Source organism: Desmodus rotundus, chromosome 9 (genome assembly GCF_022682495.2).
Source record: "Desmodus rotundus isolate HL8 chromosome 9, HLdesRot8A.1, whole genome shotgun sequence".
Lineage (NCBI taxonomy): Eukaryota > Metazoa > Chordata > Mammalia > Chiroptera > Phyllostomidae > Desmodus > Desmodus rotundus.
In genome coordinates, this window is record NC_071395.1 from 101,051,239 (window position 1) to 101,069,504 (window position 18,266).

Sequence of the window (18,266 nt, forward strand, 5' to 3'; positions counted from 1 at the left end):
CTGGGAGGGGCCCTGGGGACACCGGAGCAGCCAGCATCTGCCTTGGCCTGGTGGCAGGGGAGGAAGCCCAGAGTCGGGGCTCAAGAACTGAACTGGCTCTCGCACTGGCCTACTGGGTGGCAATGAGGAAGTCTCTGGGCCTCTCTACCCCTTTGAAAAAGACAGAGCTGTGTTAGATGGGTTCTCACGTCCCTTCTGGTTCCTGGGTAGTCTAAGCTGTCGCTGCTCTCTGGAATGAGACCTCCACCTCATGGCTGCCCAAGTACCAGCCAAGACTTTGGAAGAAGGCCTACGAATGGTGGCTTCCCAACCCCCAGGAGGAAAAACACAGAGGCTCCGCTTAGAGAGATAGAGATCTATTTCTTCTGTTGCATATTTCAGACTTCACACTGAGCTTCAGGCACAATGCTGCTGCAGGTTCCTCTGAGATCCCTGACAGAGTCTTCTTCCCCTGCTGCTCGTGTGGCTTTGCCCAGCCCAGGCTCTGTGTGCAGTTCTGGGTACCTGGGAGACTGCATTGTTCTCAGTAGGCCCTGGTGCCCTGCCTTTCCCATCAAGGAGCAGGGCATTCTGGAAAGCCCTAGAGCCAGCCTCACCCTCTCTTCTGTGGTCCCCTGGCTACAAGAGGAGAGGCTGTCCCACTAGAGCCCAGCTCTGCAGCGCTCCTCCAAATCACCTGGTCTCTGGGCCTCGGAGCCGGGCACGGCACTTACAGAGCCTCGGCCATGAGCACATAGGCCTCGGCCTGGGGATGAGGCCCTGGAGAGAGGCAGGCCCCATCTCCAGAGCAACAGCAGATGGGCCCATCAGGCCGCTGCTCCCCAGAGCCGTGGCCCACTTCCTGGGGCTGCTCTGAGCCCTATTGCACATCTTTTGATTCCAGTTCTTCCCCCCAACCACCCATTTTCCTTAAAAAAAAAAAAAAAAAAATCAGAGAAGACTTGGAAGAGCAGGGTGTGGAAACTGGAGCCCTTCTCCTCACATTCCTGCCCTCCTCTGGTCCCCAGCAGCACCACCGGCAGTAGTAAATGCTGCACCCACCTTCCTTGCTGTCTGTGCAGGTTCTTATGGCTGATGGGTGTGTTGCCTGGGCCTCTGGTCTTTGCCTGTTGGTGGGGGGACGCCCCTCGTTTGTCTGGAAGTGCAATTCCCCGGGTGTTCCGGAGGTGCTGCCGGGGCCCTGCTACCTGAGTCGCCCGTCTGCTTTGACAGGCCCCAGCTCTGACTTGGGGTCGGGGAACAGAGAGCTCCAGCTGGTCAGTCTGCAGAGCTCCAGGGAAGGGCAGGTGGAGGGGCCCATGGCACACAGTCCAGCCACAGACCAGAAGCCGCTCAGTTCCCCATCTGTCCAGGCCTCGAGCGCGGGGCCCGTGAGCAGCGTGTGCTGCCGGGCGGCCTCCTCCACGGGCTCTGGCTGAGGCAGGTTCAGGATGCCACTCAGGCCCTGGAAACTCTGCTCCATGTACTCGTTGTGGGGGGGCCCGGCGTGCAGCCAGCTGGCGTCATCTGGGGGTGCAAGATCATGCCGTCAGCACCCCTGGCCCAACTGATCCCGGCCCAACCCGGGAGGCAGGTCTGGGCACCCTAGTTCCTGTCCCAACTCTACTGCTGAGTCACATCTCGCTGAGTGACCTGGGTTTTGGGGATAATCTACAGAACTTTCTGTGCCTGTAAAACCATTACTTTTATAAAACCAAGACAGTCATCCCTGAATCCCCAAATTAAATAGGGTTATTTAATTTGAGGGTTAAATAGAATAGTGGGTTTGGGGCACTTTAGAAAATAAGGTAGCTCTCTCGTAATGGTCTGGCGTGTGTCACCCCCGCCCGCTCTCAACCATGTCCAGTGGTTCCCAGAGCCATCTGTCCTCCTCTGGGTTTCCCCACTCTGACCCACCTTCTCTGTGACAGGATGTGGCCAGAGGAAGGAAACGTGTACCTTCCCACTGAGTACCTACTGCATACCAGTCACTTTCACCCACATACTCATATCAAATGTCTCCCAGGGACTAGTTACTTGGGGTACATAGCCCCCCCCCCCCCCTTGAGGCACCCTGCAGCCTTGAGGCTCCCTTGGCCTCAGCCAAGTCGGTGGAGGGTCATGTGACCTTGCCCACCAGGCCATACAGTCAGATTTGCTGCCTAAGAATGTGGAACTTGGGGACCAAGAGGCGCTGGTCAGTCTCTGTTGCCCTAAGAGGCCACGTATTTGTATCAAGAAGCCAGAGCCTGAGGCTAACACTCAGAGAGAAGACGGGATGATGTACAAGGGCCCCCAGAGAGACTGAGAAAGCACCTGTGGTTTCCAGTGAGACTCGAGACATTTCCTGGGGTCTGTGGGGCACAGCCCTGCGTTCTCCAGTAACTCCCCCTTTTTTATTTGAGCTAGTTTGAGTGGATTTGTGTTCCGTGCACCCAGGAGATCTCCCAGAGTCACATTACTCCTACTTTACACTCAGTGAGACTGAGGCCCAGGAAGTAGATCGCCAAGAATAACAGCCCCACTGTCACAGCCATGTCGCAAAGCCAAACCTACCTGACTCCAAAGCTTCCCCTTCACCCCACGGCACAGCCCTAGGATGCTAAGGGGCACATGATCAAGTTTCCCAATTTCCCCCTTTCCCTTCTCTAGTGATGGGGGTCAGCTGATGGTCAGCTTCTTGGGGTCACCTCCCTGGCTGCTAGGCATCATTTGGGAACTATATCCTTACCTTTCCTGAGAGGTAGTTTGCGGTTGAAGGTCAAGGGCAGCACGAGGAAGCGGGTCTCACCCAGGGGTTCCCAGAACTGAAGCAGTCGAACAGTCCAGGCCCCTGGCCGCAGGGGCCGGCTCAGTGGGGGCTTGTACTGCGTGACTTCGGTCTCTGCGTCCACCACAATGTCGTAAGATGTGGCCACCACGTAGGTGGGGTCGATCCATACCACAGTGGCTGTGAGGTTGGGGCCCCGGGCCCAGCGCTGCATGGCCACAGGCTCATCCAGTGGCCCCAGCAACCCCCCAAAGTTCCGGAAAAGACGCTCTTTGGGGTCCCACTCAGTGCCAACCTGTAGGGAGGGAGGCAGCTGGAGCCTGGGGGAAAATCCTCCTCTCTAATGCTGCCTCTAACGCACCGTGTGACCTCAAATTAGCCACTGTCTCCCTCTGGGTCTCAGTTTCCCCATCTCCAAAATGAAGGCCTTGGACTAGAATCTGTTCTAGGTTCCCATTCTGACCTGGTCTGCAATGGTGGGGCAGGAAGGCAGAGGTAAGGTTCACAGTCCTGCCCAGAGAACATCCCCACATGAAGCCAAGGCCTCTGAGAGAGACCTAGAGACAGGAATAGCCTGAATGGAATGTCCACGTCCCTCTAGAAGAAAACCCTTGTAGTCTGGAAGATGAGGTTGCAGTATGGTGGAACTGCGGTCTCCTCCCTGATCACTGCACGCCCTCTGTGCACCCCAGGTGGGAGGTCCCCCTCCAAGTGTGCATGCAGGGATGGCTCACGGATGTGCACGCGGCACCGCCAAGGCTGCTGTCCCTGGGAAGGAGGAGCCCACGGACGCAGTCCTAAAAGGCCTAACCCAGCCCTTGCCCCTCCCTCGGTGTCTGGCCCTGTCTTCCCATGACACTCAGTCTTACTGGGGGTCAGGAGGAAGCAAGGGGAGGACCTGTCCCACCTCCAAACTCTGGAGCCGGCTGGCCTGGTCACTGCGCCCCAACAGCTTCAGCGACCCCTGGGGCATCAGCCACATCTCAAGCGTCTCTGCCGGCCCCTGGACTGAGGGCTGCACCACCTGCGTCACCAGGTAGCCCTGGAAATGGTCGTCATAGAAATACAGGTGCACGCTGGACGGCAAGCCCCTGGGCTCAAACCTAAGAAGGTTCCAGCAGGGAGAAAGGGAGATGCCATCAGCATATCTGACTTGGTCTGGAGTCCCAGGGAGTGGGTTCTGGGAGTCCCATTCCCAGGCACTTCCTTCGCCCCAAATCTCACACCCACAGCACCTCCTACATGCTTGGCTCTTGCCATCTCCGTTTTATTTGCATTTTCCTCTGCCTTATGACTGGGGGCTCCCTGGTGGCAGGGGATGTCTCTTTCTGACTGGCCTCCCCCTCAGTCAGCACACCCTGAGGGCCTGCAATATGTCAGAAGGTCTCACCTGCAGAGTGGGGTGGCCGGCAGGGGCGCAGTGGTGGCAGCGTGGCGCAGGCTGAGGCGGGCAAAGGTGGTGTAGGCGGTGAGCATGACATCACTGAGCCCACCGGGGCCATCAGCCGCATCATAGACGTTCTCCCAGTAGGCCTTGAGGGCTGGCGTGCCGGGGGGGTAGTTGCCATACAGGTGGAAGTCCAGAATTTCCAGTACCTCCTGGTTCACAGTGGACTCAAACTTCCGGGCAAAGAAGGTGGGTCTGGAGACTTGCTGGAGCATGAGAGGCAAGGAGGGTAAAGGGGTCTTGTGGTCCCCGAGAGCACTGCAGGGGAGGGGCCCCTCCCAGCACTGCCCAGAGATTGGCCTCTGGGGCTTTTCCTGCAGCCACAGTAACCTCACGAGCCCCGAGGCAGAAGGCCCCAGATCCTCTGGTTGGCCCGCCCTGAATGCTTTCTGACCCTGGTGAAAGGGCGGGGTGGGGCCCTAGCAAGGGGCAGTGACTAGGGGCCCTGGACACGCACCTGCAGCCGTAGGAAGTCCTGCGGCTTGAAGTCGTTGGGGGAGCAGCCGCACCAGTCCACGATGTGCTTGTACTGGCACTTGCAGCCCAGCTTGCGGTTCCAGTTGGTGACCCGCAGGTTGTTGTCCACGAGGGTCTCGCAGGCCGGGCTGTTCTCCAGCACTGTGTGGAAGAAGGACTGCGGGTGGCAGGACAGGGTGGACGGTGAGCTGTGGGTACCCCACCAAGCTCCCTCCTGGGCCTGGATGAGGGCCCGGGTCACCCACCTCAGCTGGGAGCAGTGTGTAGGTGTAGAACTGGCGCAGTTGGGCCACAAGCGGGTCGTCTGTATATACCACATACTCCACGAAGCTGCGTGTCAGCACGAACCAGTCGGAGCCACCGTCCACCACGATGCCGGCCGGGATCTGCCGTTCGCCCAGGCGCCACATGTGCGAGTCACATTCATGGAAGAGCCGGTCCAGGCCCTGTTTCTTGATGAACCTGTGGGTAGCAGACCGGCCAAGGCTGGGGGCTGTGTAGGGTGGAGTCCAGGCTGTTCCATCCACCTAGGAACCAACACTCCTCCATCTGTGATTGGTTTGGAGGCTTTGTAAGCCCAGGCTGGGCCCCATGTCCCCAGGGTGGGAGGGGCTGTGGCGAGACCCCAGGGCCAGGGCCTCTTCCCCCATCCCCTCACCTGGAGTTGTCCCTGCCATGTGACTTGAGGAAATTCTTGTCCCGGTTCTTGGACAGGAAAGCTACCAGTTCCTCATTGGTCCTGGAGAGGGAATGGGGTGTGGGCACTGGGGGCGAGGGGTGCTCAGTCACGGCCCACAGTGGACTCCCTCCAGCACTGCTCACCTTCACCTCTTGGCCTCCTGGCCATGTGCCCTACCCCAGGTTGATGCTCTGGGGTGGTGGGTACCTAAGGACCCGAGGAAGACCATCCCCTCCTTCCTGGACCCCTGGCTGGCTGACCCAGCACCCCAGTATACCCCTCTGGCTCCTCTTCCTCCCCATCCTCATTCACCATTCTCTCCCCTAAAACATGGCCAGGGCTGAGGGGCTGTGTCTGGACTGTGTGGACCCCAGAGGAAGGCCTGAGGGAGGGGAAGGGGCCTATCAGGACCTTCCAACCCCAAGTGCCCAGATGAGCCCCCTCCCATCTGGAGGTTCAGAGCACCACCCCATACCTGGTTGGGTAGTCAGTGGCGCTGAGGTTGATGAAGAAATCCCAGGCCCAGCCAGGCACCTCCAGCAGGTCCTGCATGCTCCGCAGATACATCCTCAGCAGACTGGCCCCGCCCCAGATGGTGACCATGCGCCAGGGTGTCACCCGAATGTTGGCATACTGCCGGGCCAGCTCCACCACCTCCCGGTGCAGGTAGTTGGAGCGCTATCGGGGTGGGGGATAGGAGATCCTCAGCAGCCACAGGTGGACCCTCAGCATTTGACCTCCCCCCCCGCACCCCACCCCCAGGGCAGGGTACAAGTGACATGGAGTGGAGAGCGCACATGTCACCTTGTGCTGGCTGTTCCCCTGACTAGGGGCCACCTGAGCAGGTCAGAAACCCTGTCTGTCTGTGACCTTCTGGGTCTCTACTCACTCTGGGCCACCCCCACAGTACCTTGTCCACGTGGATATAAAAGAAGTGCCGCTCGTGGTAGACAGCCTTGAGAAGGCGCTTCAGCTGGCGGATGGCGCGGCCGTGAACCACCAGCATGTAGGCGATTCGCACTGGGGGGCCATCCACGGGCTGCTGGGCCCGGGCCTCGTCCCACTGGATGCCAGGGCTCATCTTACCTGAGCAGAGAACAGGGGCGCCAGTGAGGCCCCTCCCTAGGTCACAGGGGGGAGGCCAGATGGGACCAGGGAGCTGCCTGCTTTCCAAAGGAAGAATCCTACACTGGGAGCCCAAGGCTCCTGGGGCCCCTCTCCGCCTCCGCCAGTTAGTGTCCTTATCACCACCAACTAGGCGAGGGAGGTGGGTCCCTCTGAGCTTTCTTCCTCTGAGAAGTGGGGGTGGGGTCCCTGCCAGGTCACTTCCCGGGGCTGCCACCGCTCCACCCATGCCTGTCTCTTACCAGCCAGCTGACAGTGTCGAGGCACAGCCTTAGGCATGAGGCTCCCAGCCTGGTGCAGGCACACCACGTTGGCGATCTCTTGCTGGCACTGCTTGGTGCTGGCCCGGGCCAGTGCAGACAGCGCGTCTTTGCCCAAAATCTCGCACTTGGGGGTGAAGCCATTGTCTGTGGGCTGGGGGGCACCCTCCACACTCCCGGTGTCTCCGTGTGGTGGGAAGCCAGCTGCCCCAACCAGCGCCTCCCCGGCTGCCGCCCCACTCAGGTTCTGGCGGCCAGGGGCCTCTGGGGGTGGGGCGGGAGGGACCCTTCGGCTAGCTCTGTGCCGGCTGGTAACGGCCCGCACCACTTTGGCCACGGGCACGCCTAGGCTCTCGGCACGGCCCCGCCAGCGCCCATGCCTTCTGCCAGCGCTGCCCCGCCGCCCGGCTGAACTGTCTGTGTCCTTGGAGCCCTCACCAGGGTCCAGTGGCCGTGGCTTCCTCTGCCTTCCTTTCTGTAAAAGACAGGCAGACACAGGTCACTGGGACAGTCACTCTCCTCCTGCTCCTTTAGCTCCCTGCTGCCCTCGGGCCTTGAAGCCGTGTGATCCTTCACCTAGAGAGGTTCTGTTCACCTGAGGACTCCGCACAAATAGCGCTTCTGCTGGGAGTTCTCCCCGTCCTCCCTGCACGGTACCACGGCACCGACAGGCCCACTGTCACACAGGCCACAGGGCACCGAGTCTCCTCTCTGCTCTGGGGTGAGTACCACTTTCTTTTTCAGCAGATGTGAACACGAATGTCCACATATGTCCCAAGAGAAGGGTGCGGAGACCCTGCAGAGGACATAAGCGTGTCCACTCCCACCCGGGCTTAGCTGGGAAGAGGCAGAAGAGCATTCTTCGCCTATCGCACTTCCATGAGGCTGCGCCACTGAGGCCACAACTGAGAAGGGCCTTTCCTGGTGGAGAGGAGAGAGGTGAGACCTGAGACCCCATACTGGTTGGGTTCTTTCGGAAACAGAGACCACCAAGACAGAGTGAGTGCACATTTTCCAGTGGCAGCACCACCCGTGGACGACGGGGAGCAGGAGTAGGCAGGCAAAGCCTTCAGACCACCTGCCAAGCCGGCCTGACTCCTGAGCAAGGAGGGGAGGAAGGAAGAGCCGCAGACTACCGTACAGCATGCAGGGAGCCTGGGCTGGCTAATGGGAGCTCCCGGCAGGCCAGGCAGTGCACGAAGACACCCGCAGCTGGAGCCTGGCAACTAAATGCTTCTCACAGCAAGTTCTCTGGAAGGAGAATCTGAGTGGTGGGCCTTCGTGGCTGCCCCTTCTCAAAGGTGGCCCAGTCACACCTGAAAGGCATGTATACCCATCCTCTTCCCCAGCTCTCCCTGCCCCTCTCTTTTGACACCCCCCTTCTCTGACTGACCAAATCCTACCCACCGTTCAAGATCCCCTCGTGTGAAGCCCTCCTATTTGCCCCCAAGTTGATCATTCCTCTAGCAGACACAGCTGCGGGGGGAGGGACCGTCATGTCAATCCCATCTCCTCAGCGCCAGCGGAGTAGCTGGCACATGGGACACACGGTCGGTGCCTGCTGGATGAGCCTCGGAGGAGAAAGACAAGCAGGAGGCGCTGTGTGACTACCCTGGAGTCCCCAGGGCTCCTCGCCTAGCTTGGCCACGCCCCCAGGCACCTACCTTCTCCGAGCACATTCCCTCAGCTGTAAAATTCGGGAGGGAACTATATCAAAGGAGAAGGGCACGAAATAAAGCAGCTAGAGTTGGCTCCATTAGCGGCCCCCATTTTTCTCTTGCCATTCTCTGTCAACACACTCCACAGGTCTCCCCCTCCACTCCACGAGCGCCACAAGTCCCCTCCGGCATGGCCTCTCAGTAGCATGCACCTCCTCACCTGGCTTCGAGGATGCTCTCCCCGTGTTTTCCCACCTCGTGGCCACTCATCGGCCTTCCTGGCTGAGCCTTCTTTCCGTCCCAAGGCTGCCCTGGGCCCTTCCCTGTCCCGGCTCTATAGGGGATCTTCTTCAGTCTCTGAACTCCTTGTGGCCTGGGTCACTCCCTTGAACCTTCAGGTTTTTAATTGCCCACCCTCTTGACAGCTCCCTGGGGAGCTTCATCCCTGTCAAACCCACAATTCCAAAGCCAACCCCAGATCTTCCTCCCTGACCGGCTCCTACTCCACCAGCTCAGTGAACGGCAACTCCATCCTTCAAGATGCTCAGGCCAAAACCTTTTAGGGGTCATCTTTGACTCTCATTTCCCACCCACCCCACATCATCCAACTGCCCATCAGTAAACAGATCACTTCTCACGGCCTCTGTCACTGCCACTCCTGCCTGGAACGCCCCGCACTGAGATGTCCCCACAGCTCATTCCGGCCTCCTTCCATTTTTGTTCAGATGGCATCTTCTCAGTGTGGCCTACCTTGACATTGTATTTAAAACTCCAGCCCTCCCTATCCTCTGCTTTATTTTCCCCACGGCACTTACTCCCTTCTCTCATCTTTTATTCTGTGTCCCTCCCCTTCCAAGAAGGTAAGCTCCACGAGGACAAGGCTCTTTGTTTTTGTTCACCAATGGGTTCTGAGAGCCCAGAAGAATGCCTGGCAATATTATACACTCAGTACACATTTGCTGAATGAATGAATGCACGTGCAACTCTTGGCATAGGCGAGGATTTGCTCATTATTATCACTGGAAGGGGAGTAGCACCTGGTCAAATACAATGTCAGGAAAGAGCCCGAGGCCCTCAGACACCGTGACTCTGTTGTGTTGGTTTTTCTCTGCCCCTCACCCCCCTGGGAGCTTCTTCCTCTTCCCTGTGGGAGCGTGGCACCTCACATGTCAGGCTGATAGCCATCTTAGGGCCAGAGCCCCACCCCTCCCCCCTAGTACCCATGCCCTTTGTGCCTAGCACCCAGCTAGCCCTCTGATCTATTGAGAGGCACCCAATGAGAGCTGGGAATGTTTTTTTCCCCATCCGAGAAGAGACACCTGCAGGAGGGAGGGCAGGGTGGGGAGGAGGCAGCAAACCTCACGCTGTGCCCATGTTGGATAAGGCGCCCTGAACTGGGCAGCCCCCAGGCAAGGTGAATGCAGCTCCACTGAGCTGAGTGTACGTCAGCCTGGTGATGTCTGACCTGGCCACACACCAGAGAAAGATATCCTCAGGCTTAGGTGGGCAGAGATGGCAGAGGAGCTGTGGGCACTCGGGGTGGAAGCCAGTATCAGCGAGTCAGGAAGCTGGACAGGAGGGCAGGGTCCGGGGCACAGGGCCAGGCTGGCTGTGGTGGGAGGCAGGATGTGGGAGGAGCTGGGCGTGTTGGTGCTGTGCACTGCAGCAGGGAGCTGGCTGACCCCGAGAAGGACAATCCCAGAGGAGGCAGCAGTGAGGAATTGGGGGAGAAGAGGGTCCTTGGTGGACAGCCAGCCCCCAGGCCTGCCCGACCCAGGCTTGTTCATATGGGCTGCAGCAGGGCTGCTAGAGGAGCTGTCCCCAGTGGTCCCTGAGGTCAGAGTGCCGGAGGTCAGGGTCCCCTCTGATCACTGAGAGTGGAGACTGGCCCTCTGACCTAGATGCCTTCTGGCCTCTGAGGCCCCCTCCTCCCCATGAAATCCTCTGTCCCTTCCCGGCTCTGCAGCTCCTCCTCAGAACCCTCTCAGCCGGGGAAACAACCCAGAACCACTTACCCCACGCCCCAACTCCTTTGACTTCTCAGACCCAGTTTAAAAGAAGTGGCGAGGCAGTGTTTGTGAAAGCTCTGAAAACGACAGAGCGGCTCTCTGGATGTTAATGATCATCCCTGGTCTCCACTCTACCCCCCTCCAGAGATGGGCAGATGGGCGTCATAAATGCACATCCCATCCCATTGCTGCGTAACCCCGCACGGGGCTTTCCCATTGCACTTACAATAAAACCCTCACCCGTCACTGTGCCTGGACTAACTCTTAAGCCTCCTTCCAGGGAACATACCACACACCCTCCTTCCACTCCTCAAAGGCAGCTGAGCCCATACAACTCAGGGCCTTCTGCCCAAACTCTGCCCACCTCTTCTGCAGGCTGACTGGCTCCTTCAGCTCACCCGCTACTTCTTGCAGAAGCCTTCCCTGACCCCCTGATCTAAATCAGCCCCCTTGTTATATAATGAGTTTCCTTTTCACTGTCAGCCCCTCCCTGAAGACTGCCTGCCCACGAGGCCCGAGACCCTGCCCATTTGTGTATTTCTGTATGCACAGTGTTAGCACACTGCCTGGTACCAAGTATAACTTAATAAATAAGTATGTGTTGAATGAATGAATGAATGAATGAATGAATCCCCACTCCCAATGTGCAGCACTGAGATAACAATGAGTTCTTTATCGATGGCTTAGCATATGCCAGGAACTCCTGCAAATACTTCACAGGCATCATTCATTGAATCTTTACAATCAACCAACGAGAGAGGTGCTATTATCATCCCCATCGTGGGGGAGATACTGATGAGGACACAGAGAGGTTAGGTGATTTGCCAGTGGTCACGCCACTACTCAGCAGCACCGCTGGAAAAGGACGTAGGACAGTGAAACAGGGTGGTCTGACTTCAGCGCCCACCTTCCTGAGCACTAGGTTATGCTGCCTGGCAGCCCTGAGGTCTGATGAGGTGGCTACTGAGGGGGTCCAGGCGCTGGTGGCTGCTTGGACTACACAGTCTTTCGATCATTAAGGATCATTTTCCAACTCAGCCTGGTATTCCCCTATCAGTTTCTGCCAGGAGGAAGTGGGAAGGTGGGATCCCAACCACCCCACCACCCCAGTTCTCCACCCCAGGGCAGCAGGGGCCTCCAGGCCTGGACAATCTCTCAGCCTTTCCAGAGACCCACGGAGTCATGCAGCAGCTCAGGGCCCTTTGTTTCTGAGAAGCCTCAGAGGTTTCGCTGTGCCCCTCCTCGGAGGTCACGGGCCTCTGTTCCGGTACCCCAGGGTCAGAGGGCTCCCTGCCTTGGCAGCTCATTCCACCTTAGAATGTCTCATCCGCCCAGAGTCTTCTGACACTGGACCCAAAACATTCTCTTCCCTCTACTTACTGGTCCACACAGAATAAGCTCACTCTTCCAATGTCACAGAGCCAGCCTCCCACACCCCCATCCTTAGCTCCTTTATGAGTTACAGTCTCACATGACTGTGTTCTGTCTCCCCTCACCATTCCCAGCCTCTTGGTTCTTCTAAAACAGGCGAGGACAGCTCTTCTCCCAGGCCCCACACCAGGACACCCAGACTGCCCAGATGCACGAAGGGAAAGTGGATGTCGTGTTTCCTTTGGCCTTCACCCTGCCAGGTGGAGAGGCCCGAGAGGACATGGCAAGTAGAGTGCCCATCGCAGAGCCCTAGAGGCACTAGAACCCAGGGGGCACGCGGGGTGGGCACAGGGAAGCTGCCCTCCCACCCACAGCTTAGGGCCAGGATTTGGCCTATCCTCCTTGCCCTTCCAGGATAGCCCCAGACCCTATTGGACTCTTCCTGACCACACTGGAGAGGACATATGTGGGACTCCAGCTGAAGCCACAGTCAGCCTAGAGTGACAGAACCTCAGACCCTCAGGGACCTGGGAGTGTGCAGGGCAGGTCTGCCCCTGCTCCAGGGTCTGGGGCTCTGCTAAACCAGCTGCTGCTGTCTCCATTCCCTTGCAGTCAGAGGGGACCCCATTCACAATTCCCTAATTCCCTGAGGTCAACTCACCAGTTCATTTCCCTCGGGAATCTCCTGAAGACCCATGCTGGCTCTTCAGACCCCTGGCGTGGCTTGGTTTGGCTAAGGAAGCCACGCCTCGGCGACACTCCAAGTCTTTCCCTTGGGTTCACTCCCTGTTCCCCCAGTTGCCGGAATGAGTTTCGCCCCCCGGCCTCCACTATCCCACCGACAGCTACCTGTCACGCGCTCCTACACGCGGATGCCCGTGGTCCTTCGGCCTCATGCCTCCGCCCACGGCACGCACACCCCCGCCCCCTCCCAACTTCAGAAAGTTTGGCCTGGGGCTCCCCACCACGAAGCAGGCTCAGGCCCAGCCCCGCTCCCCGCTCCTGACCTTCATAGCTCCCGGGGCAGGAGACCACCCCACCAAGACCCGCTCCTCCCGCTCCGCCCTCCCGCCCGCCTGTCTCCCGGGCCTCCGGGTCATGTACCACCCCGCGTGCAACCCCTCAGGTCCGCCTGGGAAGGGGCGCCAGGAGTCGGATGCCCAGGTGGGGTCCAGGTGGCTGCCTGCGCCTGGCACGCATGCGGCCCATGCCCCACTTCCCCAGCTCAGGCAGCCCTTAGCCCCGCCAGGACCCCGCGCGCCCCCGCGCCCGGCCTGTCCGCCTGCCTGCCCGGCCGTCAGAGCACCTCGCCCGGCTCGTCCTCCTCCAGGCCGCTGAAGCTCCACACCACCAGGCCCTGCAGCAGCAGGATGGCGAGCGCCGTAGCGATTGCCAGCTTGTAGCGCCGCACCAGTTTCTGCACCCGCGCGCTCGCCACCATCTTCCTGCCCCAGACGCGGGGCGCGCGCCCAGCCCTGCAACCCGGCCGCGGGCGCGCGCAGGGGCGCGGGGCCGAGACGGCTCCCCCCAAGGGAGGCGGGCGGGCGCGCGCTGGGCCGGGGCGGGGCCGAGGCGGGGCCGGGGGCGGGACGCACTGTCCCGAATCGCCTCTCTCTTCAGGCCAGGGGCGGGGCCTGGGCCCGAAGGGCAGCCTGCTGGGTCGCACTTGGCTGGGGGCGGGGTGCCATAGCTACCAGCGCCCGGGCTTCGCCCCGGGCAGCTTCTTCCCTGTCCGCGGGTTCTCCAGATCCTGTGTGCTCACCTCCTCTGGGATCGCAAACCCATGGCTCCGCGGTGGGGAGAGGTCTGCAGCCCGACCTCTCCTCTGCCGGCCGCCTGGGGTTTCGTGGGGTGGGGAAACTCAGTGCGTTCTTTGGCCCCGGGTGCGTAGAGAATGCCAGCGCTCCCTGAAACGCCGAGTTGGGAGCGATTGCGTAAGTGACACAGACCTCTGCTTTCATCGAGACCCTGGAGGCAGCAGCTACGGAGTCAAGTCTAACCCCGTTGACTGGCATCACAGGCCCTCACAAAGCCTCCTTTCTCCTCGCCCTCTCAGCTAAAGATCCTCACTCAGGCCTCTATTAGAGCCGTGGTTCTCAAATTCTAGGATGCGTCAGAATCGCCTGGAGGACTTGATAAAACATTGCCGGGGCCCACCCCCAGAGTTTCAGCTTTGTTAGGTCGGGAGAGGAGCCCGGGAATTAGAATTTTCAGCAAGTTCCCAGGTGACGCTGATTCTGTTCATCTGGGACCACACTTGGAGAACCACTAGACCTTTGCACATACTGTTTTTTCTCTTTGCCAGATTCTAGAAGCCGTCTCCCCCATCCCCGTCCTTACCAATGGCACCCTCCCCACATGCTCCCCCAGCTCTGTGTGTCCAGTCGCGCCCTGATCTCGGATCTGGTTGTGATCTCTCCGGGATCATGTCTCATTCACTGTTGAATCCTTAGCCTGGCTTTGGACACCCAGCAACTCAGTAAATGTGAAAGAAAGAGCAGGTGAAGCCCAACTTCTTGTTTAACCAGATGTCCCTATCGTTATTTGAGAGCCTGGCAAGTCCAAGCTCTGCCTAGACAACGCCTGAGCACAGGCAGCCCTCCTCTGAAACTGGCAGGTGCGTGGAGAGGAGGCAGGGGAGAAGAGAGAAAGAGCAGTGCTCACCGAAAGCAAGGGGCACACCCAGCTGCGGGAAGCCACCCAGCGCGAGAAGGAAGTAAAAAGAAGAGCAAAACCCACATTCAAGAATTAAAATGAAGACTTTAAGAACCATTCCAGAGACGTCTGGAAAAAGAAATGGTTAAAAAGAAAAATCGGAAGCAATGATGAAAGGGCTTGGAAGTTGCCAGCTGAGCTTGGTGGGGGGACTCTACGCTGTGACGAGTACAGGAGAACCAGCTGTTTGATGGGGCGCTTACATAAGACTTCCTGTAACGTCTCCTGCCCCTTTGGTATTTGCAATCATTCCGTTTTTCAGTCCGCAGTTAAACCGGAGGCTTGTAAACAATGTTTCTAATGACGGTTTGGCTACTTAAGCAAACCTACACTTCAAGGGATTTGGAAAACATCAGTTGATATGTTAATTAAATATCGATCTTTGATCTTCTGTGCTCTTTAAATCAGGTCCCTTAGGGACCTCTACGTGCTAATACCCTCCCCCCTCATGAAAATAGCTTTGTTTTCCACTGATTATAGAAATAGTATATACTCACTGTATAACATTTAAAACATAGAAAAAATATAAGGAAAAAAGTAAGTCACCTGCAATGCCACTCCTGGGGATAATCATCATTGATATTCTGATGACCACCCTTTCCCTCATCTCTACATGTTCGCATAACTTTGCATGGATGGGCTCACATTACAACATGGTTTTTAAATATAGAGACTTATTTTTAAGTATTTCTCTCCCATCCCCTTTCATGTTAACAGCCTCTCTATCTTGCTGGCTTGCTTCCTAACCTAACTTCCTTCCTTCCACCATTCTCTCCAACCATTCACACACACACACACAGGGTTTTGTTTTGTTTTTTTCTCCTTTTGAGGGGATGGGTGTCATTACATCTAAAACGTTGACTCGTATTTACATATGCTACTCTCCATCCTGCTTAGAAACTCCCCCAAGTTGGACGGTGCATTCACTTGGTTTCCAGCTGGCCCCCGCTACAAGGCTGCAGTAAACGTGGTTCTCCCCAGGCCCCTGGGCACTGTTGCCTTTATTTCTAGAGCGTTGTCCCAGGAATGCGATTACCGTGGGAAAGGGAATTTTTGATCTTAATAGCCATTGCCAGGTCACTTTCCCCAAAGGCTGTAACAATTCACATTCCCAACACCGACGTGTGAGAGCATTGTTCCCCTGCATCCCTTTCATCAGCAGGTGTTGGTGCTGTTTTCAATTTTTGCTCATGTGATAAGTGAGAAGTGATGACTTGGTTTTTTAATTCACAGTTCTCTGCTGGGGAGGGTCTGTGAACTGGTTTCTTGACTGGATTTGCTCCTGCCAGAGTTGTCTCTTCACCGACTTCATGAATTTACCTATTGCTGTTGTATTGCGTGTCTTTTTCTTATTGATCTTAAGAGATGTTCACCCTTTTAAAATTTCCCTCAGTTTATCACTGCATGTTGATATAAGACCTTTCTAAAATTGTTCACTTGGGGCGGAATCAAATATGTTCCTCTTAGTTTATGACTTCTCATTTTCTTTTCCAGTTAGTTGATCTCCTGATTTTGGGTGAAGTTGATGGTCTCATGTATTTTTCCTACAATTTTTATTTTACAGTTTCACATTTAAGTCTTCAACCCACCTGGGATTTGTTTTTGTATGTGGTGTGAAGTAGAGGTGCGGGGGTCTTTGTTGGGCTTTATTGTCAGTAACTTTATCACTATCCACTTAGATTTAACTATTTTAAAAAAACAAATTTGTTACTGAGGTACAACATGAATAGATTGATTTAGATTTGACCATATAAAGTACAAGGTTCATTGCATCCTGTCTCCCCTTCTCTCCAGGTTCCCCTGTAATTTTCATTGTGCTCACCCCCACCTTTTTATTGTAGAAAGTCTTGAAAATACAAAATGGCTCCTCAGAAAATCAGAACAGGAAAGCATTTTTTTTTAAGTGAGCTGCTGTGTATGATATGTCCTTTCTCATGCGAAGGCATTGTCCTTAGAGTCTTAGTTTTAAGAGCTGTTTTATGAGGCATGGATGCTGAATGTTTTAAATGCATTTTCAGCACCTAGAGTTTAAACTTGGCTCCAGACCAGAGGACATGGAGGCCCACTGCAGCGAAGCCCCAAGTCTGTGCGTCCAAGCATGTCCCCAGGCTCTGTCTTCTCACCTTTCTCTGGTTTCTGCTTCTCGGTCCAGTCCCTTGGAGTGACACTTTCTGGGGCTGTCCGCTGGGCCTGGTGCTGCCTTTACCCCTCGATGCTACCTTTGAGGCACCCTCCGCCAGCCCATACCCAGCCCAGCTCTGGATCCCTGGGCCTCTGCTCTTCAAGAAGTAAATTCCGACATCTATTGAAATGACCATATGGGTTTTTCTGATATGACCTATTGAGATGATGGGTTATTTTAAAAATAATTTTTATATATTAAAACATTTTTGCAACCCTTAGAATAAGGGTTGCAAAATGTAACTTGGCCAAAGTAGATTTTTGAAATTGTAATAGAGGTTGAATTGGACTTGCTGGTGTTTTATTTAGGATTTTTACTTCTGTGTTTATAGTAGACATCAATCTACACCAGAGGCTGCAAACCGGTGACCCATGGGACTTGTTTATGTGACCAGCCCAGGGAATTGACGCATCTGACCAGGAATTCCTGAATAAGGGGCACACAATCTCCATTTCTTGTAACTTCCACTTTCCCCTGTAATTTTATACGCAGCCAGGTTCATCCTTTATATTACTTTCTGGCTCTTGTAGACACTTGTGTGTGCAAACCCTGGTCTCTGGTTTCCTTTGCTCATTTTTTTTTTCCTGGTAGATCTGAGAACTACACTTGCACCAGTTTGTAACCAAAATGGAGGAGCATTCTTTCTTTATTCTGTGTCTTGAAATAATGTATCCCACGACAGGCACTGCTGTTCCTTAGACGTTAGAAAAGCCTTGCTAGCTACAGCATCTAACCCCAAAGTCCTTTAGGGAGCGGGGTTTCTGGTAACCCCCCCTTTTTTTACCCCTTTTTGGTTGTTTGTCTATTCAGAATTATGTGGGGTTGGTTGGGTTTTTTTTGAGTCACTGTTAAAATTTAGGACTCTTTTTATGGAGAAGAATTTAAGCACTCAACTACAACTCTCCTATTTTTTTTCTGTTATTTTGTTTATATTGTATGTCAACAGTATGAATTGTTCCCAAAGGGTCACCTCTTGTTTATTTTTCTATGTAGCCAGCTGAGAGCTCTTATGGCACAAGCGGTGTCCAACCTTTTGGCGTCTCTGGGCCACACTGGAAGAAGAGTTGTCTTGGGCCACACATTAAATACACAAACACTAATGAAAACTGATGAGAAAAATAAGGTTGTAAGTAAATTTACAATTTTGTGTTGGGCCGCATTCATAGCCATCCGGGGCTGCATGAGGCCCACGAGCCTCGGGTTGGACACCCCTGTGTGTTTTGCAGTATTAGCTTTCTCTTTGGCCCTCTGCGTTGTCTAAAAAATCTGTGGTGGGCACAACCACCTCACAAAGTGGGTGTCAGCAGGGCTTCCAATAGGACTGCAGGAGGGCCGTGGGCTCAGAACATTTTGCTCTTGCAAATCATCGTACTGACACAGGGGGTCGCTGTAGGGAGACGGTTCATAATTAGCAGTTGTCCAGATAGGCTTTTACTGACTGATCTAGTCCACATCCCTGCCCCGCCCACTGAGCCCAGACGGAACGTCCAACACTTGAATTCTCAGTGTTGCAGTCTCAGTGCTCAGCCCTTTCACCCCGGCCCCCTCCAATGCTGTCTACCAGTACGCTTGCACTAGTAGATCAAGAAGTACA

At 55.9% G+C, this 18,266-nt stretch overlaps 1 protein-coding gene across 1 annotated transcript; it reads right to left on the bottom strand.

Annotated features, from left to right (window-relative positions):
• Positions 1 to 340: 340 nt before the first annotated feature.
• XYLT2 (xylosyltransferase 2) lies at positions 341 to 13,310 on the bottom strand. The gene is made up of 11 exons (XM_053911576.1): positions 13,082 to 13,310; positions 6,720 to 7,212; positions 6,263 to 6,438; positions 5,828 to 6,030; positions 5,332 to 5,412; positions 4,919 to 5,135; positions 4,654 to 4,830; positions 4,140 to 4,402; positions 3,657 to 3,852; positions 2,711 to 3,044; positions 341 to 1,506 (listed from the first exon to the last, which is right to left on the bottom strand). The coding sequence occupies exons 1-11, from the start codon at positions 13,214 to 13,216 to the stop codon at positions 1,184 to 1,186; spliced, it is 2,598 nt and encodes an 865-aa protein (XP_053767551.1). The 5' UTR covers positions 13,217 to 13,310; the 3' UTR covers positions 341 to 1,183.
• Positions 13,311 to 18,266: the final 4,956 nt, after the last annotated feature.

Bases quoted from the DNA above. Each gene is read 5' to 3' on its own strand.
- XYLT2 (XM_053911576.1), bottom strand. From the start codon at position 13,216: ATGGTGGCGAGCGCGCGGGTGCAGAAACTGGTGCGGCGCTACAAGCTG. The intron at 7,213-13,081 runs GTGCTCTGACGG...TGTCTTTTACAG, and splicing joins AGGAGGACGAGCCGGGCGAG to AAAGGAAGGCAGAGGAAGCC. The intron at 3,853-4,139 runs GTGAGACCTTCT...GAACCTTCTTAG, and splicing joins CCGGCCACCCCACTCTGCAG to GTTTGAGCCCAGGGGCTTGC.